The sequence below is a fragment of the Schistocerca serialis genome, chromosome 3 (assembly GCF_023864345.2).
Source record: "Schistocerca serialis cubense isolate TAMUIC-IGC-003099 chromosome 3, iqSchSeri2.2, whole genome shotgun sequence".
NCBI classification, from domain to species: Eukaryota; Metazoa; Arthropoda; class Insecta; order Orthoptera; family Acrididae; genus Schistocerca; species Schistocerca serialis.
Genome location: NC_064640.1, coordinates 206164282 through 206189436, shown reverse-complemented (window position 1 = coordinate 206189436; position 25155 = coordinate 206164282). Strand labels below are relative to the sequence as shown.

Here is a 25155-nt window from a genome sequence, read left to right as displayed (position 1 = left end):
GGTATACAGCCTTCTTTCATGATTCTTGAACCAAGTGTTAGCTATGATTAAGTTATGCTCTGTGCAAAATTCTACAAGGCGGCTTCCTCTTTCATTTCTTCCCCCCAATCCATATTCACCTATGTTTCCTTCTCTCCCTTTTCCTACTGACGAATTCCAGTCACCCATGACTATTAAATTTTCGTCTCCCTTCACTACCTGAATAATTTCTTTTATCTCGTCATACATTTCATCAATTTCTTCATCATCTGCAGAGCTAGTTGGCATATAAACTTGTACTACTGTAGTAGGCGTGGCCTTTGTGTCTATCTTGGCCACAATAATGCGTTCACTATGCTGTTTGTAGTAACTAACCCGCACTCCTATTTTTTTATTCATTATTAAACCTACTCCTGCATTACCCTTATTTGATTTTGTATTTATAACCCTGTAATCACCTGACCAAAAGTCTTGTTCCTCCTGCCACCGAACTTCACTAATTCCCACTATATCTAACTTTAACCTATCCATTTCCCTTTTTAAATTTTCTAACCTACCTGCCCGATTAAGGGATCTGACATTCCACGCTCCGATCAGTAGAATGCCAGTTTTCTTTCTCCTGATAACTACGTCCTCTTGAGTAGTCCCCGCCCGAAGATCCGAATGGGGATTATTTTACCTCCGGAATATTTTACCCAAGAGGACGCCATCATCATTTAATCATACAGTGAAGCTGCATGTCCTCGGGAGAAATTACGGCTGTAGTTTCCCCTTGCTTTCAGCCGTTCGCAGTACCAGCACAGCAAGGCCGTTTTGGTTAATGTTACAAGGCCAGATCAGTCAATCATCCAGACTGTTGCCCCTACAACTACTTAAAAGGCTGCTGCCCCTCTTCAGGAACCACATGTTTGTCTGGCCTCTCAACAGATACCCCTCCGTTGTGGTTGCACCTACGGTACGGCCATCTGTATCGCTGAGGCACGCAAGCCTCCCCACCAACGGCAAGGTCCATGGTTCATGGGGGGGGGGGGAAGACGAATATGCTTCATCAAATAATGAAGATGCAGCAGGATGGGGCTAAGTTACACTTCACAACTCGTGCTGATAAATGTGTGTGCTGGAACTGTAGATCATTCAACGAAAGTCCAGTCAGTCTTTCGAAGTGCAAGCGGCAAGACGTTCACCGCTCTGGCACAAGCAACGGTGTGTACATCTGAGGAAATGATGCTGGTGATGGACAGGGATGAATTTAACAAGGTTACTGCATGCACATACACAGCTGAGGACTGAATCCAAAACCTTCTACACAATGAGCAGAAAGAAAGGATAATGGACAAGTGTAGGGTGAATACTTTTAGACAAATAAAGGCAATGCAGTGGGATGGTGTGAAGATACATTTTAAACCTAAGATAGATGGATGCTGACGCTGGAAATGCCTACATTTTTGAAATCACCTAACACCGCAAATCAACTTCACCCTATCCCACATTGAACTATAGGTGTCTACGTTCAGGTTCGGAGACCATCTGACCTAGTTCACACCACCACCACTAGAGAGCAGTGTTGGCGCTCTCCCCACTCCCATCTCCCCACTGTAATCTAAGATGGCGGTCCAGAAAAAATGAGTGGGAACCAAAAGGAATGCTGAATCCGGTCACATCATAAGCTTTGGCCAATAGGGTGGCAGTATCTGCTGTCGTCATTAGAGGAGACATAGAGTGGGTTTAATAGCGCAGCAGCCTTTGTCTCACTTAGCCAGCAGCAGCAGCAGAAGAAGAAGAAGAAGAACTGTGGAGCATCAGCAGCAGACAAGGTCCAGCACAGCCCTGCAGAATAGGAAGAAGCAGAAAGTAAGTATCACATATAACATCTTTGCTTATAGTTACCATTATTATTGGTTGTTCTCCTGTCTTGGTCTGTATATGGTGCTGCCTCCTTCTTCTGAAGCAGTAGCCTTAGACATGTCAAGGCATGCAGGGGCGAGCACCAACATGTCGACCTCTGCTACATGGGGGGCTGAAGCAGCCTCAGCCATCATGTTGTCAAGACATGTACTGACCTCCGGACTTCCAGCACTACCAACCTTCAGGATGTCCAAGCATGCAGCGGTCTCGTGGGATCCTGTAGCGCACATTGGCCACATGCTGGAGCAGGAGAAGCAGCTGTTACTGTCTGTCCCACTCACCGATTCGGGTGCTGAGGGCACCCTGCATGTTCCCAATGCCCATAATTCTGCTGCTGATCCTAAACAACAGCAAGGTGGAGGTTAGTATTGGTCACTGACAGCTGACCCATCCCAGCACATCACTGTGGTAGTGCAGGACAGAGTACAGATGCTGTGGATGAGAAGGTATCAAGTGTGCTCATGCTTTTCAGTTCTTCATATAATTCAACTCGTAGTGGAACGAAACATTTAAATGTGGATGTAGAAGCACATAATGACTGAGGCTTACATGTGAGGATAGAAACTGAAAATGAATGGAAGGGTGTTAAGTGCCTGTTTCTAAGTTCCGCTGGGATGAAATACGTCGTGCAGAGCGCTAAATCGATCGGTAGATGACCACAAAGTATTACCCAACTTGTACTCCCCCAGACATTAGCGTTACTGGAGTGACTTTATCCGTAACAACAGTGTTTGCTGACTCTGCACTATGTGTGAAATCGAGTAACAAGTTTCTCTATCTACAGCATGCCTCAGTTACAAACTTAAACGATATCGATACTGACTTACGCCTTGTATTGGAGAGACTGAGTTGGTAGTTGCCAAGCACAGAGTCCACATACAATGATGTCATAAACTTTCTGCATGTGAATAGTGCACATGTTGGTGATTTTGAACAGTACATTTGCTTCTCCATGAACGCAGAGCCAAAAAAGAAACAGGTTAAATGTGAATGTGAAAAAACAGAGTATTGTGAGGTGCCCATCAGGTCGGAGGAGATGTGTGCAGAATTTATTGCATATCAGAAAGCTTTATTAGGGAAATACTGTTTTTGTACAGACGCAAAGAAAATGAGTCTGATGACTTCTTGAAATACTGCAGACAATTACCGCAAGCACCTCGTCACCTGTCGTTGTCAAACTGAATGATGAAGTTACTTTTCACGTGTGCGTATACATATAGCTCAATTCTCTGTGTAGCCAATATAGCTCATGTGGTTAACTGACAGAGCTATAGTGGCTACACATATTATTACCATCCTTAGAAGTGTCTTTCTATATTTACCACTGCTTATTGGTACCTGGTGTAGTCGGTATCATGGCAGGGTGCGTGAAACATCCTTGTCACAAGGACTTCGTTGTAGGTGACTGATCCTGTGAAGAGGCAAAAGAAGACCTGAAAAAGACGACGAATGGAATACTCCTTCCTGATAATACACGAGCTATTATTGTAGGTCCATCCAATTATGGCAAGACTAATGTTCTCATGACGCTGCTAACACAAGTAGATGGAGCCTCATTTGAGCAACTTCGTGTATTTTCACAAACATTGTTTCAGCACGAGTATCAGTTACCGTGCGGTGTAATAGGCGTTACATACACGACATTCTGCGAAAGCAATGATAGCCCCTTACCTGCACAAGTAAAGCCACACACTGTGTACTTATTTGACAATGTTGCTGTGGAAAACCGACAAAATTCGAGAATATTTCTGTTTGTATCGTCATATACATGTATTTTACCTAAGCCAAATATATTCCAGAATCCCGAAACAGTTGCTTAGGGATAATGCAAACTTCATTATAGCTTTCAAACAAGACAATCTGAATTTAACATTTACCAAGCACATGTAGGAACTGACATGTAATTCAATTATTTTGTAAAGATATGTACTGATTGCTGGAATCATTCACAAATGGGCTTCTCGTTTTTGATAAAACAAGAAAACTGAATGGTGGTAGGTACAGACGAAACTTTCAAGAGCTTATATATGTTAGTCTGAATTTTCGCATCCATATTCTGTCTACGTACACCCATTCTCTCGGGTTGAGAGCCAGACGTGCGCGCGAATTTGTCGATGTTGCAGCGTAGTAAGAGAGGTTAGTACATCCGTATACGCTACAACATCGACAAATTCGCGCGCATGTCTGGCTCTCAACCCGAGAGCACGGGTGTTCGTAGACAGAATATGGATGCGAAAATTCAGACTATCGTGCGTAAAGCTGGAGGTAAGCGCAGGGTGGTAGAGACGTGTTACCGGACTCGTCTGAGAATCAACACATTAAATCAAATGGTTAATGAAATCGGTAAGAAAGAAACCAATTTAACTGAAAAGGTTGAGGCTATGGAGGGAAATTAGACGCAGAGGCTCTTGTTATTGAGGAGGAGAAGCAGCCACATAAGAGGAAGAAGAGCGGATATACAAAGCCTCACACTGCAAAGAAGTCTGATAAGTATATACTGAGATGTCAACAAAGCAGAAACCCAATCAAGTGTGGAAAGTGGTGAGAGAGAAATTATGGTTTCTAATGTTAGGGCATATGCATCGACAACCTTTAAGCAGGTTACTGAATCTGTGACTACGTAGGATTTCCCGGCGTAATAAGTCTTGAAAGTCTTTTCGGGTTTGCTGCCGGATCCTAAAATCAACTTGACTCGATATTTCGGCGATCCAACTGTTCGCAGAAGCAGCATTCCCTGAAGATGGCGAACAGTTGGATCGCCGAAATATCGAGTCAAGTTGATTTTAGGATCCTGCAGCAAACCCGAAAAGACTTTCAAGAGGTTACTGAATCTATCTGGCAGCTCTCAGAAGAAGAAGAAAAAACCACACGATAACGATGGTGTTGCCATTGACGAATTCATTATCCGTCACTACCCTGGCGTCAGCAGGGGAAGACCGTACATGGTAGATACACAGCCTATAAATGTATCTGATAATACATTACAGATTGGTGATGTTGAGCATAAAGTAGTGAGCAATCTAATCCCGCAGTATATGACACCCCCAATGAGCTAATAGATAGACTGCATCTGTTCATAGCATCAGCTACTGCAGGTAATAACGTTCATTTAAATGAGGTTGTTTCATTTGAATGAGGTTGTTTCATTATCTCAGAGGGGAGAGAGAGAGAGAGAGAGAGAGAGAGAGAGAGAGAGAGAGAGAGGGTGGTGGAAGGTAGGGCCATTTTTATTTCCATTGACAGTTGCCTGGGTGATTCCCCTGGTTCCCCAGGTGAGAGGGAGTGGGGATACTGAGGAGCCCAAGTGGGTAACTTGACACCGGATATCCGTATCAGTGTAAGTTGATACTCAAGGTAAAGTTCGGCCCTTACTGTCCTTACTATCCTACTCGTGCATTGTTAGAAACTTGACAGGAATTGGTGGTGCCAGTGAATGTAGGTCCATTTCGAACAGTTTCAGAGCAAATATAGCATAGGAAACTGCATGCAACGGACATACCGAATCGGGTACCGCGCAAATCCAATTGCTCGTAGTGATGCACCGTGTCGGACTTCACGAAACGTGACAGTAGATAACTGGAGGCACGTAGTGTTGTCCGACAAGAGACTATTCTGCCTCTGTTTCAATGATGCGAAGCGTACGTGAATCGACCGCCAAGTGAAGTTTTTAAGCCACAGTATGAGGATGATGTATCTGTAGGTGGTTTTGTGGTGATGTGGCTGTGTGTTTCTGTACCGTGACTTCTACCCCCTTATTCAGGTTACAGTGAACATCAACTAGATGTATTTCAGCATCGTTGGTGACCTTAACCTTGATGATGCACACCCCCACTTTTCAAGCCATATTGATACGGATGCACATATCATTTGTGGTTCGATAAAGACTCTGGCCCTCTGTAACGCGATGTCTGGTCCACTAAATAAACCAATGTTACTCTGGTAGAAATCGTTTGTGACTTAAGAACGGTGTGTGAAGTTCAGCTATCAGCATCTCTTAGTCACTTACATTGTGTGTTCAGGAAATACATTCCGCTAAAGGTAACTTGACACAACTTTACAGTTTGTAGCACAAGCAACACTTCCAGACCTGTGTTTAGAGCTTTAAAAGGCGTAAGATAGCACTTGGAGACATAATATTGATCACCGATAGTAGTGCATCTGGGTATGTAAGCTTATCTTTCAATGGGCGTAGTTTTACGTGAACCATTGAGAACATCTTTCAGACGAGTTTCAACAGGAGAACATCTGCCCTATAAAGAAGCCAGCTTAAGGGCAACCTTCTTTGTCACAGCTGTTGATATCATATCTCCACGAAACGATTACCAGTGCAGTGCTTCTTCCTTATCAGGGATTTTTCCTCGGTGGGACTGAAACGGTGTGCACTCGGCGTATTGCCGGCAATTGAGGAGTTACTTGAGTGAGAAGTAACGGCTCAGAGGTAAAGAAAGCCGGCAACGACTGGGAGATTGGTTTGCTGACGTCATTGATGGGGGATGATCCGGCGGTCGGTCGGTTCATATTGGCGGATCTCTGCTTTTTCCTTACAGTCGCCATTTTGCTACTTCCCTAAACCCTCTTCCAGCTAGGCCCACACTTTATTTGAAACAGACATTTGATATATCACAGAAGGGGACTTGACATAGAGAGAAAAGTGACGTGCGAATTTCACCTACAACTCAAGTCATTCAACATCTTGAAGTGCCTCAAGTGGGTAGATCACATCTACTGAAGTTCTGTAAGGATTTCCTGTAGTGCCAGTTACATTATGTGTGCCAGGTGTTGTATCAGCAAATCCTCTTTGTCTGAAAATCGTACACAGAGATGGCTCTAACCTACTTGTTGTCGGAGTGCGTGCACTACCTTGGCACACCCAGTTGATTATTGAGGCTGACTTAGCTAGTTCACCAAACATTCATCAGTTTATCGGGATAATCATTTTATTCTATGATCTACACAAAAACACATACTATAGAGTATTGTTATCACACAGATAACACTAAAATATATAATTAGCGTAGCGATGAACCGTGTGCTCAGCCTGACCCCCCCCCCCCGTAGCCAGTGTCACAGAGCAGTTAATGCCGTGCCCCCACCGAGTGGTCATACACTATCCGTGATCAAGAGGAAGTAGCCCGCCACATGGATTTACAGGAACAGCCCCATTTAGCAGCAGCACCTGGTGCTGGTGTAAACTTGTCCAATCTGTAGCTGCTAATATTTTGCCTGGTAGAGTGCCCGACCGTGGAAATAGGATTTTGATGGTTTGACAGTCGGTACACACAAGGCAGGAAATGTGCAGAAACTGTCAGACAGTAAAGATACAGTGAATACTCTGCCATTTTATACGTATGACACGTTTTTCTAGCCAAACACTGGATAATGGTTTAAAAAGCCAAAATTAATTGTAGATTGAAGTACTAGTCTAAATAAATAAATAAATAAAGCGCAACTGGGAAAATTACGTATTCATTTAACATTATTTATTCACTGAGAATATGTTCATAATCACTCTTGATAATTTTCAAGTTGGAATGTGAATCTCCCGTTGTATCCTAGCTGAAGCACACGAATGGTAGGTGGGAGTAGTATACCGTCGCCCTTCAGGCGTTAAAATTCGATGTTTGTTATCTGCTGTAGTTATTCTGAGAGTCTCAGTTCTGTGATTTGTCTTTCCCGAGGCAGACAAAAAAATGATGAGAGCAGTCTTTTTATGACGTAGTGTGCTACAGAGTTCTGGAAACTCTGCAACACTTTTCTAGCAAATGATGTGAAATTTGATTCCTTTATTGTAGTTTTAGAAAAACGGTTATCGTATCAACGACAGAGAAGTCAAGACGTATATAACAGTTCAATTTTATTTCAGGATACCCAGGCCTGTGCAACTATCCAGATTACTGGAGAAAGATGGAGAAGATAAGAAGAGAAGGAACAGGAAAATGTCAAGTAAGTTGAAACAAGTTCATCTTAACTGCTTAATGTTGCACTGAGGTGACGAGTCGTGGGATACCCCCTAACATCGCATCGGACCTTCTTTTGCCCCGCTGCATGCACTCAAGTCGTTACAAGTCCCCTCCACAAATATTGAGTCACGCTGCCTCTGTAGCTGTAATTGCGGAAATGTTGCCGGTGTAGGAGTTTGTACACGAACCGACCTCTCGATTATGTCCCATAAATGTATGATGGGATTCATGTCGGGTGATATAGGTGGCCAAAACATTCGCTCGAAATGTCCAGAGAGGTCTTCAACCCAGTTGCAAGCAATTCTGGCCCTGTAACATGGCGCATTGTCATCCACCAAAACTCCATTTTTGTTTGGGGCCATGAAGCCGACGAACGGCTGCAAATGGTCAACATATAGCCAAACATAACCATTTCCAGCCAGTGACCGGTTCGTTTGGTCCAGAGGGCCCAGTCCATTCCATGTATAAACAGCTCACATTATTATGGAGCCACCACCAGCTTGCAGAGTGCCTTGTTGGCAACCTGGGTCCATGGCTTTGTGGGTTCCCTGCTAAACTCGAACCTCTTACCAACTGAAATCGGGACTCAGCTGACCAGGCCACAGGTTGTCAGCCGTCGATCGTCCAATTGATATGGTCACGAGCCCCGGAGAGGCGCTGCAGACACCCGCATCTGCTGCCATAGCTCTTAACGCCAAATTACGCCGCTCTGTCCTGACGAATACGTTCGTCGTAAGTCCCACAGTGATTTCTGCGGTTCTTGCGAGCAGTGTTGCTTCTCCTTTAGCACTGACAATTCTACACAAACGCCTCTGCTCTCGGTCGATAAGTGAAAGCCGTCGGCCTCTGCGTTGTCCATGGTGAAAGATAATGCCTGAAATTTGGTATCTTGGCACACCCTTCACACTGTAGATCTCGGAATGAACGATTTCCTAAATGAGAATGTCCCAAGCGTCTAGATACAAATACCATTCCGCGTTCGAACTCTGTTAATTCCCGTCGTATCGACATAATCACATTGGAAACCTTTCCACATGGATCGCCTCAGTACGAATCACAGTTCCACCAATGCGCTGTCGTTTCATAACATACTACGTGATACTACCGCTATCTGTATATGTGTGCAGCGCTATCCCGTGACTTTCGACACCTTAGTGTAGACCAGTAGGTGACGTATTGACGTCATAACTGCTTAAGTCGAGGAATCGTACGAAGTCCACACTGTGCCACAAATAACACCACCACATAACAAACCTGACATCATACTCACCAATAAAAAGAAGAAATCAACACAACTAATCCAAATATCCATACCCAATACAACAAATATACAAAAGAAAACAGGAGAAAAAATTGAAAAATACATCCAACTGGCTGAGGAAGTCAAGGACATGTGGCATCAGAATAAAGTTGACATCATACCAATCATACTATCAACTACAGGTGTCATACCACACAATATCCACCATTACATCAATACAATACAGCTACATCCAAACTTATATATACAATTACAGAAATCCGTAATTATTGATACATGTTCAATTACCCGAAAGTTCCTAAATGCAATATAACATATACCGTACAGTTAAAAGGAAGTGACGCTTGATCAAGGTCCGCGTCACGTCCCATTTTTAACCAGACTTAACGTCTGAGAAAGTAAAGAAGTAATAATAATAATAATGTGTAAATCTTAAGAAAATGTAGCATATTCACAAGGAGAAGGTAATCATTTTGTTCACTCAAACTTGGATTTAATATGCGACTCTAAACATAATTTATTTTGCAGAGGGCATTCCGAAGTATGAAGTATTTCTGGGAGGATCATGTAATCCAACTACATGGCGGCAAGACACAGCAATCCCAATGCTTAAGAGACTTGGCATCACCTATTACAATCCTGTAAGTGTATCAATTATCACAAACTGAGCACTGAAACGAATTGTGTTCTCTAATAGTGTAGTCTGCATGGCTTTATTGTGTTTTTATATACGGGGTATACGAAGAATAAATTTGCATGTTCAGTAATAACATAAAAGATAATACTGATGGCCGGTATTTACACACAATCGGCAGTGAAATTCTTTTGATCAGCTGTTGGCTGCATATTCTTCAGATGGATTCGGTGTTAGATTCTGTTTTCAGAATCAGATGCCCTGTTTTCTCCCGCGTTTTTCTAATGAAGTTCCAAAAGATATTTTCCTATCTAACATTCTTTTTCCAGTGAAAGTACATAGTGTTCATCCAGAAACAATTAAACTTATCTAATGGTAACTCCGGATTTTTCGAAGTGTTGCGTTCTTAAATTTATGTAATGTGTATTTCCTTTGACAACGATTTTGAATATTGATATTTCCTGAACATTTAAAAGAAGTCAGTAAGTTCTCTTCATGTTAGTGCAGTGTCATTTTCAGATGGCGTAGTCTATTCTAACGCATATTTATTAGCATGGTAGAATTTTTAGGTACACATGCTTTTTTTCTAAATGTTAAATAAGCACATATATGCTTAAATAAAATGTTCAGGTATAAAATATTTATGTTGTTGTTAGATATAGCAAAAAAGAAAATGGCGTTCAATTGGCTCTGAGCACTATGGGACTTAACATCTGAGGTCATCAGTCCCCTAGAACTTAGAACTACTTAAACCTAACTAACCGAAGGACATCACATACACCCATGCCCGAGGCAGGATTTAAAGCTGCGACCGTAGCAGTCGCGCGGTTCCGGACTGAACAGCCTAGAACCGCACGGCCACCGCGGCCGGCGAAAATGGCGTTACTCCACCTTGCTGTGTTTAACGGTGAAGTTATCTAAGTCTTTTAATGAATGTTAAACAATAATATGTGTCGTTGGCTTGGACTGTAGGAAATTTCATTTATACAGCTTTAAAATCTTGGACATGGCTGGATGCAGCAGCTGTAGAATGGAATCTTCATGGGGATAAAGTGAAATACAGCCAGGCAGCTGCAGAAATCAAAGGTTTATTAAAATCCCTTGACCCAGTTTTCAATTTCCTTAGAAACTTCTTCAGAAGGATCAATGGTTACAAATACAATAGTTCAAATTATATACCCGTTAAAATAAAGGTATACAGAAAACGTCAAAAATAACTCGCTGCCATACAAGGAGTTATTTACACATACTGGTTGCATAATGTTGTGAGTGAAAATAATCCCTAAAATGGCTTCAAACAATTAAAATATTAAAACTGTAACATAAAAATAAGTGATTTAGTGAATGTGCATGATATTACAAATACCTAACATACGGCATTTTATTAGGTTATTGCCCAATGAATTAAGTAAACTATAAAGTAACTCAAAGTACATCATGTGTGAGTGAAGGAAAAGGGATGGGGAGTAAGTAAAAGTCGAAACAGAACCATTTGCATCAACAATATATTACTGTAGGTACTAGGCCTACTATTACCTGGGAAGTAGATAAAGTAGCAAATGACCTCTTTATTATCGCCTTAGATTGAATTCCTCTTTGTTGTGTTATCAAAAATAACGGCCAGAAACTGTATAGAAACTGTTTTTAAGTTGCACCTGTTCATTTAAAATAGTTATTTTTCCTAGTGCAATGCTCAAAAATTTCTAATCCTTCCAACAAATCTAGTCTACTCTGCAGCCTTACTTTTTATTTCAGTCTACGAATTCTGTACAATACGTTACCAAGAAATGCTACTGAACGGAACTTCTTGCTCTCTCTCTTCATATTACTGTTACCTAAAGTTGAACATTTAGAATATTTTTTTTTATTTTTTTTATATGGAGTCAACGAAACTTCGGTTATTCTAGTTATAAATTGCAATCGATTTGATTACATATAGTTCTTATTGAAAACTATGCCTGGGGAAAGGCGTGTACACTGCACTTTGTATTACAGAGTGAAAAAAAAAGTTTTATGGGATTGTTGGTGGTTTGAGTCTCTTGGAATAGCACTGCTTGCGTAGGTGGACTTACGGAAGGCATCGAAATTAATTTTGTCGAACTTTAAAATTAGTTCCGAATCTTCGAAATATTTCGGCTCATCAATGAATCTGCTAAAATTCTGGCATCCCATTGCTAAGCCAAAATGAGGTTAATATATTTTACCACTGAACTGGAAGTAACTACCTACTTGCGTTAGATTCAGGAGTTCAGGTATTTGTAGTTCTTCAGTTAATTCATCTAACCTGAAAATTTATAACAGGATTATTATTTTCAAAACAGCAACTTCATTGATTTTAATGCGTAGAAATCTAGTCAAATTGTGATGAACACTACATACACTATGAACAGTTTATCAGACTGGGTGGCTATTTTTATATACCTTGAACTGTCGTCTTAATTTACGTGGGCCGCGCAGTCAAAGGCGTCTTGTCACGGTCCGCGCGGCTCCCCCCGTCGGAGGGGGACAGTGTGTGTCGTCCTTAGCCTAAGTTAGTTTAAGTTAGATTAAGTAGTGTGTAAGCTTAGGGACCGATGACCTCAGCAGATTGGTCTCATAAGACCTTATCACAATTTAACTTCAGTTGCTTTGGATTGATGTTTCTTAGCCTTTTCTTTTGGAATTCTTTAATAAGATTATTTGTTGTATCTAACTAATTTGACCTCTCGTTGTAATTTGGGGGTTGGGTCAGTATAAATTTCAGAGATGTTCTTTTCTGTTAATGTTCTAGCTACATATTCGCGGCTTTGGGCGATGACAAGCGTATTCACTGCATCTGTTGTTGTCGAGACCTAACAGTTCTTTAATCTTTTTGTTGAGCACTTTTTGTCAGTAGAAATGACTTCTAAAATATTACATTCGTGAGCAATTATAGTCTTCCGATTTGTCTATTTTAACACTATAAAGACCAATTTCGAAGATCGACAGTAAAATTATGTACGACACTAGGGTCATTTAACTTGTTGACCTTAAATCTGGTCTTCATGCCGTTAAAAGAGGCAAATCGCAACGGACCAGAATTACTCACGGATATGGTAACATTTTGGAAAAGGAAGTCATTTCTGCTAACAAGAAGTGCATTCCGCAAAAAGAAGCAACATTACGCGAATTAACCGCAAGTTAAAGAACAAGTGACAAGAACAGATGATTGGAATGCACTTGTTACCGCCCAAAAAATCGAACATGTAGCTGAAACATTAGTATTTTCAAGGAAAAGGACACCTCTGAAATTTATACTGACCCTGCGCCCAAATTACAAAAAGGGATCAGAAATTACTTACGTAGAACAAAGAAGAGTATTAAAGATCTCCAAAAGAAAAGCTAATAAACGTGAATTCAAAGTCGCCTAAGTTACGCCAATTTAAGGTACGTAAGGATAACCACCAGATTGTTAAAGGGATAAGTGGTGCTCATCACAAATTGGCTCGACTTACACACACAAAGATCAAAGTAGTTTTTGTTTCTTAACATAATTATTATGTTAAAAATGGTGCATATTTCATAAAGAAAGATAGGTGATTCTCTCTTTCTCTCATCTGGTTTCGTTTGACATTAGAAATCTGTACACAAATATTGCTGTAAACTGAATCTTAAAATTGTCGAAAATAATCAGCGTCATAAAAAATAACAGAACTACAAATGAGTTACTGAATCTATTGCAAGTAGTTTTACAGTAGTTACTTACAGTTCAATGGTAAAATGTATGAACCACCTTTTGGCTTAGCAATGGAATTCTTGTTTGGAACGAAATGCATCGCTGGTCCTGCATATCAGGGATGAGGCAGCTCGTTGGTAGGTTTGTGGGGTTATGTGGCATTAGATGTCTACACGCAGATAATTTAATTCGCCTAAATAACGCGCCGCTGATTTGCGTGCGCAGCGATAGCGCCCCATAGTGATTCCATAGGGTTTACAGCAGACGAATTCGTTCAGAGACATCAACGTTGTGTACACTATAATGCTCATCAAACCGCTGTAGCATGGTCTTGGCTCCGAGACGTGGACAGTTACACAGCAGAAAGACGACATCGGCGTCGGGGAAGACATCAAGCATGAAGGGATGCTGGTAGCTCGCAGCTGTCAGCGTGTCTTCGATTACTACGACAGGCCCACGCAAGAAGAGGAGAATGTCACCCATAGCATACAACTGCTCCCACCAGCCTGCGTTCTTGGCGTGCTTCACGTTTCGAGCCGCCGTTCACCTCGATGACAGCCTTTGTGTAGACTACCATCGACCTAGTGTAGCAACAACGTGAATCACCCGAAGAGCCGAAACGTATCTCTTGACTGACGGTCGAAACCGGATGGTCCCGTGCCCACTGCATTCGTAACTGACGACGTCGTTGATGAACATTCAAACATGTTGGGGTGGTCTGCTATGGAACTCCATGTTCAACAATGTACTATTAACGGTGTGCCCCAAAACACTGAAGCGTGCACCAGCATTGTGCTCTTTGGGCAGAGATGTCACAAATCAAACTTCTGAACCACACGTTCTGTGAAAAGTGTACGTGGACGTTCAACCATTCAGCTCTTACGGGTAGTTTCACTGTCCTCCTACCTCTTTCTGCAGACGCTCGGGTTGGGCATTTGGGATTATAGATGTTTCCAGTAGGTTTTCATAGAATTTCGACAAAGTATTTGGTAAGTACACTACTCGCCATTACAATTGCTACACCACAAAGATGACGTGCTACAGACGCGAAATTTAACCGACAGGAAGAAGATGCTGTGATATGCAAATGATTAGCTTTTCAGAGCATTCACACAAGGTTGGCGCCGGTGGCGACACCTACAACGTGCTGACATGAGGAAAGTTTCCAAGCGATTTCTCATACACAAACAGCAGTTGACGGGCATTGCCTGGTGAAAGGTTGTTGTGATGTCTCGTGGAAGGAGGAGAAATGCGTACCATCACGTTTCCAACTTTGATAAAGGTCGGATTGTAGCCTATCGCGATTGCGGTTTATCGTATCGCGAAATAGCTGCTCGCGTTGGTCGAGATCAAATGACTGTTAGCAGAATATGGAATCGGTGGGTTCAGGAGGGTAATACGGAACACCGTGCTGGATCCTAATGGTCTCGTATCACTAGCAGTCGAGACGACAGGCATCTTATCCGCATGGCTGTAACGGATCGTGCAGCCCCGTCTCGATCCCTGAGTCAACAGATGGGGACGTTTGCAAGACAACAACCATCTGCACGAACAGTTCGACTACGTTTGCAGCAGCATGGACTATCAGCTCGGAGACCATGGCTGCGGTTATTCTTGACGCTGCATCACAGACAGGAGCGCCTGCGATGGTGTACTCAACGACGAACCTGGGTGCACGAATGGCAAACCGTCAATTTGTCAGATGAATCCAGGTTCTGTTTACAGTATCATGACGGGCGCATCCGTGTTGGGCGACATCGCGGTAAACGCACATTGGAAGTGTGTATTCATCATCGCCATACTGGCGTATCACCCGGCGTGATGGTCTGGGGTGCTATTGGTTACACGTCTCGGTCACCTATTGTTCGCATTTACGGTATTTTGAACAGTGGACGTTACATTTCAGATGTGTTACGACCCGTGGATCTACCCGTCATTCGATCCCTGCGAAACCCTACATTTCAGCAGAATAAGGCACGACCGCATGTTGCAGGTCCTGTACGGGCCTTTCTGGATACAGATGATGATCGACTGCTGCCCCGGCCAGCACATTCTCCATATCTCTCACCAACTGAAAACGTCTGGTCAATGGTGGGCGAGCAACTGGGCAATACGCCAGTCACTACTCTTGATGAACTGTGGTATCGTGTTGAAGCTGCATGGGCAGCTGTACCCGTACACGCCATCGAAGCTCTGTTTGACCCAATGCCCAGGCGTATCAAGGCCGTTATTACGGCCAGAGGTGGTTGTTCTGGGTACTCATTACTCAGGATCTATGCACCCAAATTACGTGAAAATGTAATCACACGTCAGTTCTAGTAAATATATTTGTCTAATGAATACCCGTTTATGATCTGCATTTCTTCTTGGTGTAGCAGTTTTAATGGCCAGTCGTGTATTTATTACTATATGCTTTACCATGCTGCAACACGATTTTATAAATTTTATAACATGAAGTTGCTTCCCTACTTCATAAATCACCATTACTGTGTAACTCGTGGGCAGTTAGAAAATTTTGCGAGGAACAGAGATACAAAACTGGGCGATTGGCAAAAAAAGGTTTACTACCCCTGGACTATACGAATAATTTAGTGAAACAGTTACTGACAAAACAGTCAGAACTCGAACAACTGCTACCTCTAGCTAAATAACATACACCAACCACAGTCATTTAAGTTTCAGTTAAATATTTACTATCCATTAAATCCACACTGAATCGTCGACTGGTAGTTATCACAAATGTAAGTACAGGTGATAGCAAGACACTATATAAAGTAAATAAAACCTGCTGGAAACCAAGACAGTGTTCAAATGGCTCTAAGCACTACGGGACTTAACATCTGAGGTCATCAGTCCCCTAGAACTTAGAACTACTGAAACCTAACTAACCTAAGGACATCACACACATCCATGCCCGAGGCAGGATTCGAACCTGCGACCGTAGCGGTCGCGCGGTTCCGGACTGAGCGCCTAGAACCGCTAGACCATCGCGGCCGGCAAGGCAGTGTTCACAACTACAAATTATTGAAGTCTAACTGCAAAGTATCTCCACTAAACAACAGCCTAATCGACACACTACATCGCTGTCATAAGTGCTGATCAGTGCTGAAAATTATCAAAGTCCTTACAGGGTAATCTGAGACTAAATCCAAATCACTGCTAAATAAATCGGAATCCTTAACAGCTGATCAGAAAAATCACATCCTTCTGTACACTGAATGGAAAAATAATCGGAGTCCCAATAGCTGTCTAATAATTCTAAGTCCCACTAAACTGGCGCCAGAATATTTGTCACATCAACTAGTGTGGCCAACTTGCCACCCATAAACTTTAAACTACCTCCAGTTCAAACCAACCAGAACCGCCCTCCAAAACAGCCTAACACGGACAAACCTGAAGCAATATGACCACCTCCCTTACAAAGGCTCTGGCACCCTCTTCCCCCCCCCCCCCCTCCCCCCATGCTACCGGCTCCCTAATCCTAAAAGGTGTGTTCATTGACGTTACATAGTAACCTCACATGAGTAGTGGGGTAAGGGTGGCAGCACCTGAATTTTTATATCCAATTGATATGCAAATTCAAAATTGTTAAGGCTTTCGTGGCCACTTGTTGACAAACTGCCTATTGGCTTCTGTCTCGGGTTCTTCGGCCGACGTTCATCACAGAAATTGGCGGAAATTGAAAATGACAGTACCCTTTCTGGGTCTCGAACCCCAGTCCGTCTGGATCGAAAGCCAAATTGCACCACCCAACACAGGGAAACTGTCAAAGTGCGGGAGAGGAAGGTTAGATTAGTGTAATTCGTTTATTTTAGTTGGGAAGCTGAAGTGAAGATCGGCCCTAATTACATAATTAATCATACAGATAGGTCCTAATTAAATATCTATTTGCATAGCGCTACACAAGGAGCGTCAGAAATCACTATACAGATCAACAATTGATGGTGTCATTCAACTTGAGTAACCCTTCCGGAAAAAATTTCACAATAGCACTCCAAACTAGTGGTAGATGTACACACACACACACACACACACACACACACACACACACACACACACACACACACGAGGCGTCTGCCACTGATCCAACAGTCAAGCAACTGGTCTATTTCACAATTTTACCACTAGAGTCGCTTGAAATTGGCAGTAGCCAATAGGAATGCAGCTTCTGACCACAACGGGGATGTAAAGCGGGCCCAGCAGTTCTGCAGCCTCAGTTGCAGTCAGTCGGTAACCATGAAACGTGAAGAGTCAAGGAAGTGGAGCGTAATTTTTGGCGTCATTCGTTTCGAGAAAGAAATATACTTCCCTAAATTCTCACTGGATACTGACCTGATCTTCCTCCACACAGGTACAAAAAAGGGGTTACTATATTTACAACTACCTTGTTTCAAGTACTTCACAAGGTCACTCAAGTACCCACTTTCCCCATCCGAAATACACGCACCGTAGATCATTGTATATTGGAAATGTCTTAGGATTTTAGGTAGACTAGCGAATAAGACAAACAAATATTCTAGTGCCAAATCTTTATTAACTTCTGTATATACATTTACATACAGAGAACAACTTTATTTTCGTTAGCTGCAGTTTTAACAGTATTAAATTTAATTTTTAACTTACAAGTTATAGCTTAAATCCACATCTTAATCATCCATTTCTTTTTCCAGCCAGCAATTTGACAAATACGGAGAAAGTTCTCGAATTTCAATATACAGGGTGGAGAAAAAATGTTACGAAATTTTAACCCTGGATAGTTGATGCCGGGAGGAACCAAAATTACTGGTGTTCTGTAGGTCTACAACGCACAATTTTTAAATTGCGGAAACTTGGCGCCACGCGCTCCGATTGACTGCGGCATTGCCCTGTTGCGAGATGCTCTGGACAATGCATGACTGCGAATGCTTTGCCTGCCGGATATCGCGATTTATCAAAGACAGCCCGAACGCTCGGTGGTAGCGCGTCAGCCTTCCATTCTGGGGGCGATTCTGGCGGGGTCCCGAGACATCCATTGTGGTTTCATGACGTAACGGAAAAAACCGTCAACAGCTGTTAGTTCGCGTACAGAAAGTCTTTCACAAATTGTGTCGGCCCTGAAAAGAGCTTTTTCTTTTTTTTTTCTTTTTTGTAGCTAGAACATTGTTTACTTAAAGCAGGTGCTCGAACTGGCGACCCTATGACGCGAAGCAAGCTTGGTAACGTCTAATAGTGTTTTGCCGAACTCTTTCAAAGATTCCTGGCATTTCCCTGATGTGATAGGCGGAATGTTGATCGCGATCCATTAATTCCTCTTCGTTTCTAAGTGGTTCGCGTCCTGGTTGGTGACCTACAACCTTAAAGAATCCCCACAGGAAAAAGTCCGGTGGCGTGAGGTCTGGTGATTGCGGGGGCAAGTTACCCGGCCGTCGAAGAGTTCATTTAAATATCCGCGCACAGCGCGACTGGTAAGTGTGGGCGCCCCATCATGCTGCAACCACATGCGTTACCATATGTCCAGGGGAACATCTTACAGCAGCCCGGGTAGAATTTCTTGCAAAAAGTGAAGGTTATTTGCCCCAGTAAGTCGAGGAGGTAACCCACAATGCCTGGCCAGATGTTGAACGAAAATGATTCCTCGTGTCCGTGGACGTACGTAATGGCACGTAAGGATTTCCCCTTGCCCAGTGTTGTAAAGGCCATCCCGATGGAAGGTGCGCTCGTCGGTGAACAACACAATGGCGGGGAAGTCTGGATCTCGGGCAACACGTCGCAGAAACCACCGGCAAAGCTCTAGCCTGTGTTCATAGTCGGCACAGGATTTAGGTCTTGGACAAGGTGGAAACTAAATGTATGTAGACCGTCAGCCCTCAAAACCTACCAGGCTAACCGGTGGGAATGGCCCCCATGTCATGTCCAAACGCTCCAGTACTTGTCGTAGGTGCTTCCTCGAAGCGCTCGAGAACAGTATCTTGAAATGCAGCATTCCGTCGTGTTAGAGGTCTTCTAGCATCACGATGATATCCCGCTAACGAGCCTCTTTCGCCAAGTCGCCGGTGAATTGCTGTAAACGTTTGCAGGTGTGGATGGCGTCTTGCTGGGTACCGTTCCTCATACAACCGTCGAGCTTCATGCGCATTGCCGTCGACTAGTCCTTAAACAAAACCATATATCCTTGTTCTTCAAACGAACACTACGTCGTCCTGCTTACCGTATGACTAAATCGCAGGTGAAGTGTGTGTGCTCCGAAACGAAGCTTACGTGTGAATGCCTCTTACGTGAGGTGGAAACCAACAGCAGGACATATTCGACACGTGTGCGTATCACGTTAGGGCAGTGACGGGGCGAGGGACGTTGAACCGACAACCATAGCGCTGCCCGTCAATCGACGAACGGCAACATGGCAATCCTACAGCCAATCGGAGCGCGTGGCGCCAAGTTTCTGTAGTTCAAAAATGGTGCGTTGTTGACCTACACAACACTAGTCTTTTACGTTCCTACTGGCATCAGCTATCCAGCGTTAAAATTTCGTGGCATAGTTTTTCTCCACCCTGTATATCTAACTTCTTCCTGTAAACTACCTCTTTTATGGCTTCAACTAGCAGTTCTGTTTCTTACGGCAGCTCTTCTAGGCAAGAGAAATTGGTAATTTTAATTTTTCCTCGTATTGCCTGTATGTCATTGTTGTTATAACAATCCTCATCTTCCTAGATATAGGCTGTCAGTTGTTCTGCTGCACATCATGTGGAATTTCGGTATAAAATTTTAAGTTCACAGTTTTGCAAACGAATTGCCATTAAAGGAGGTTATTCCGTTGGTTTTAAGCTCTGCAAACGGTTGTTCTGTTGCTAAGTGTATGACATAAAGCCCATTATACTTCTATATAATGTAACCATCTTTTTTAACCAGATCCGACGAGGAACGGGGTTTGGTAAACCATTTTCCGTGCGTCGTTTAACTTAGTAAACGTGCTCCAATCCGCGGTTTTCGGTCAAGACTCCATCATGTGGCCACTTACCACTGCTCTTTACAGTAAAGGCTATTATCTTGTATTCTCCAGTCGTAGCCAAATTTCTCCATACACTGCGTTTGAAGCCATATGTAAACATGGACTGCACATCTGTAATAGCTTCTTTTTCCATTTGCGGGTTATATTCTTCCTTCACTCGTATATTCCGGTTTTATTTTCTTCGGTTTGATGTCCTCCATTTCCAGTTTCCTTTTCCGTGCAAATAACACATTGAATGTACTTCCAGGCGCAAATTCTTTAATGGGGAATGGTTCGTCTGTGTGGTACACTTACTCTTTTTGTTAGGACTTGTGGAATAACGTTGCTCGTGTCAGCCTTTCCCAATTCTGCAATATCTATATCTGACGGTACTGTCGAGAACACTGTTCTAGACTGCTTTAACATAACACTTCAGTATAATACATACATCGTCTTTATTGGAGTCAGCGTTAAGAACCTCCACATAGTTAATAGGTAGATAATTAAAACGGTGTGCAGACAGGACATAGCTGATGGACTTTTCTCGGTCTTGTGTATCTGGAAGACCTACTTGTGTACCTGCCATTTTCGGGTATTCTTATTATCCCAGTACACGAACTGAGAACGTTATTAAACACCACAGTAATTGCTCTGTACGTTATCCGTTAATTGGCGCCACATGGAACCATATGGCACAGAGTATAAAGTGCAGCACACTGTTCCTCCACAGTTGAAACTTAACCACGTTAAATAGTCTGTTCCAAATGTCTTATCGTTGTCCGCAATCACGTTGCTGTTTCCCTGTAGATCTCCCTCCATGCAAAAGTTGTTGGTTGATACTGAATAGTCGCACATCGCCATTTTGTTAAAATTCCGGCAAGTTATTGCGTTACGTCAAAGTACACAAGGTAATAGCTTTTGCAATATTCCAGGCAGCTCATCCATAAGAACATTCATTTTAACGTCAACTAATTCTACTTGATATGTATGTATAACCAAAGGATTTTGTACGTTTCCTCTAAATAGTTTCCAGTGCTTTCTTGCCGATTTTTTGCCCGTCACACTGTCGTTCCCGTCCAGGAGAAAAGGCAACTTCGATTTGACGCGACCGAGCGAGGTGGCGCAGTGGTTAGCACACTGGACTCGCATTCGGGAGGACGACAGTTCAATCCCGCGTCCGGCCATCCTGATTTGGGTTTTCCGTGATTTCCCTAGATCACTTCAGGCAAATGCCGGGATGGTTCCTTTGAAAGGGCACGGCCGATTTCCTTCCCCATCCTTCCCTAACCCGAGCTTGTGCTCAGTCTCTAATGACCTCGTTGTCGACGGGACGTTAAACACTAATCTCCTCCTCCTCGCCTTGACGACATGTCTCGCAGTAGCGAAATTGGAAGATTTTGCTACGTAGCTAATAGTGAAATGAGGCACACATCTCCTCCTCTGACATTAGACTGTCCTCCTCCTAATTGTTCTTGACAGTCCACCTGATCAGATTTTAACCACCATAATGTTATCGCAAAACAGTTCTGTAATAGGTGTAAGCACATTTACGTTCTTCTTGCTAACAAGGGGAGGCCGCCAATTGTGAAATTCAAATTCGATTCATACTGCGCATAGTAAAAGCTCACGGCCAGAGGTGTAATGTGGCAAAGCACCAAGATGCACTTCTCAGCCGTTGTCCAGAAAATCGACAGTTAAGAAACCGTTGCGGTGAAATACTCTCTACGATTATTAATTTTCTGCAGCGTCGTGGCGCAGTGGTAAGCGCTCGGGTTCGTAATCGGAAGGTCGCCGGATCGAATCTCGCGCTATGCAATTTTTTTATTATTTGTTTTTTATAATTCAAACGTATATATACACAATTCCCGACAATCAGTTGCAACAATTATGCATGTAGTAAGTTGTTGAAAGTCGTTTGTCGTGGAAAAATAATACTTGAAATAAAACACAATATCACAAATAATATTGAAGTGGATACAATTTATTGAAAAGTTCGGTATACACTCGCACATAATTAACAATTAGTGACCAGAAGTAGCTGGAGTATCGCACGAACCAGAGTGATAGTTATCACAGAAACATGGAAAGCAGAAAGCAGCATGACATCGAGCACATCTGATAAACGATGCGTTTTTACAAGAACAATTGTTTTTTAAATTATCTGTTGGGAAACACACCTGATAGACATTCTGAAATATTGTTCTATCGTTCGTCAGGTTTGATGCATACCACGCGTATCGTATCATGTCGGCAAAAATCGGAGAAGACAATTGGTGGTGGACGATGGATTAGATTTTTATACAATCGTCTCTGGAGTTGATGTCACGGTTTCGCTCTATTAAAAAACACAATTTTGAAGGCGCTTGATCAAATTTTTTACCTGACTGTAAAAATACGTCACGCGGTTGGACGAGAGGCGTGCACTTTGGAGGAATGCCTTTTATAGTGCACGTTGGTAACTTCTTATCGTTCTGGAACATCTCATCGTATAACGCCGGGTTCGTTTGCCCACCCCAAAAGTCGATCAGAAGGAGAAATTCTTTCTTTTGTACGTATGGTTGCAAACCATTACGCAAGAAGTCCATGAACAAACCCGTTGTTAGTTTACCGGATTTGGAGGATGTAATAACGTTGGTATACTTCTTGGCGTACTCGTCGACTGTCTTCTGTACTCTGGGTCCAAACGCACGTGTGGACTCTTGTAGGCATACGAAAACAAGAGGCAAGACTCGTCCAGACATCGTGATTGAATATTGTGCCGTATGCGAATGCGTCACCTTGTTCATGTCGTGTCGGGTTACCAGGACAGCCCTTGACCCTTTTTCGGCGGGAGTTCTGTTGAACGTGGACTGGTACTGGCACCCTGACAAACAAAATATAAAAATATCGTTTACATAAGAAATATACGAAATCTGTGTTGCCTATCATATGCTGTTATGCGGCGGCTCGTTTCGGTCCATTCAACATCTGTCCTTAAAGTGTAACGAGCGAGTGTGTGTACATTTGAATTACAAAAAACAAATAATAAAAAAAAGTTGCATGGCGTGAGATTCGATCCGGCGATCTTCGGATTACGAACCCGAGCGCTTACCGCTGCGCCACGACGCTGTAGAAACTTATTAATCGTAGAGAGTATTTCACCGCAACGGTTTCTCTTAACTGTCGATTTTCTCGACAACGGCTGAGAAGTGCATCTTGGTGCTTTGCCACATTACACCTCTGGCCATGAGCTTTTATTATGCGCAGTATGAATAGAATCTGAATTTCACAATTGGCGGCCTCCCCTTGTAAGTAGTGTACCACATTCGGTGTAATTCATGTTGCCAATGTCAGTAGCCAAATTATCCATGTTCAGCTGTAACAACCACAAACCGAAGCATTCATATTTCGGTCTTGTCTCCCTCCCTAATAGCTGAGGGATGTTTAGCACTTTCGAGGAATCCATGTCGATACTGTAAGCTATCAGAGAAGACTGATCAATGGCGGCTGTCAGGCCTCCGTTAAATTCTACAGATACAAGATGGCGGCACTTTCGGTAACGTGATTTCCGGTCTTGCACTAGATAACTCATAGCCCAGTTGCGCTATTTTGTGTGCAAGGATTGCGTGGCGGAGAGGGATCTCCATGTGCCTGTATTTCGGATGGGAAAAAGTGGGTACTTGAGTGACCTTGAGAAATACTTGAAACCAGGTAGTTGAAAGCTTAGTAAACCCCTTTTCGTACCTATATGAAAAAGATGTCAGTGTTCAGTGAGAGGGTAAAGAAGTATATTTCTTTCTTGAAACGAATGACGCAAAAACAACGCTCCACTTCCTCGACTCTTCACGTTTCATGCTGACTGACTGACTGACTGACTGACTGACTGACTACCACTGAGGCTGCAGAGCTGCTGGGCCCGCCTTATATCCCCAGTGTGATCAGATGCTGTGTTCCTATTGGCTACTGCGAATTTCAAGCGACTCTGGTGGCATAATTGTGAACCAGACCTGTTGCCCGATCAGTTGGAGCGCCAGCAGACATCTGTTGTGTGTACGTCTGCCACTAGTCTGGAGTGGTATAGTAAAAAATTTTCCGAGTGCGATAACACAAGTTGCATAACATCGTCAATTTTTGAGCTGTATTGCGATTTTAGGCGCTCCTTGTGTAGCATTGTGCAAATAGATAAGTAGGACCGATCTTTATGATTAATTATGTAATTAGGACCGAGCTTTACTTCAGTTTCCCGACTAAAATACATAAAGTCCACTAACCTTACCTTCCTTTCCTGCATCTGGACAATGATGTGGGGTGCACTCGGGCTTTCCATCTGGAAGGATCGGGGTTCGAGTCCCTAGAAAGGATACCACCATTTTGAATTTCCTGCCAACTTCTGCGGGAGGGGCTGGGGTGTGGGATGTCACCAGAGTCCTGGGACAAAGAAATTATTGCAATTTTTGAAGTTCCCACAATTTTTTTAATTTCCCGCAAAAATTCGAAATTATCACCAATATGGTAGCTGGAGGAGGGGGAGGGGACCGAAGTGCCGGCTGGGGAAAACGCATGACGTCATGTAGAGGTAATTAATTGATCCATTTAATTACTTTGATACCAAAACTTTGGCGGTGATGCCCTTATCTCACTGGTTACATGATCACCAGTCTCCTCCCCAACTTTGTGTCCATTAATTTAAACAAAAATCTAAATGCGCCATTGGCTGTACGCTGAAATTGTACACAAAATTTTTTGTCGTCCTCGTCAGTCCAAAGACTGATCCGATGC

The 25155-nt window shown here is 42.9% G+C and overlaps 1 protein-coding gene across 2 annotated transcripts in view; it reads left to right on the top strand.

Moving 5' to 3' along the window:
• The window catches only part of LOC126469924 (uncharacterized), a 573978-nt gene that overhangs the window by 392387 nt on the left and 156436 nt on the right, over nucleotides 1-25155 (top strand). For both annotated transcript variants that reach the window (XM_050097321.1, XM_050097320.1), the window contains exons 4-5: nucleotides 7748-7827; nucleotides 9634-9746. In XM_050097321.1, coding sequence (XP_049953278.1) covers nucleotides 7748-7827; nucleotides 9634-9746 — 193 coding nt within the window. The remainder of the gene's footprint in view (nucleotides 1-7747; nucleotides 7828-9633; nucleotides 9747-25155) is intronic.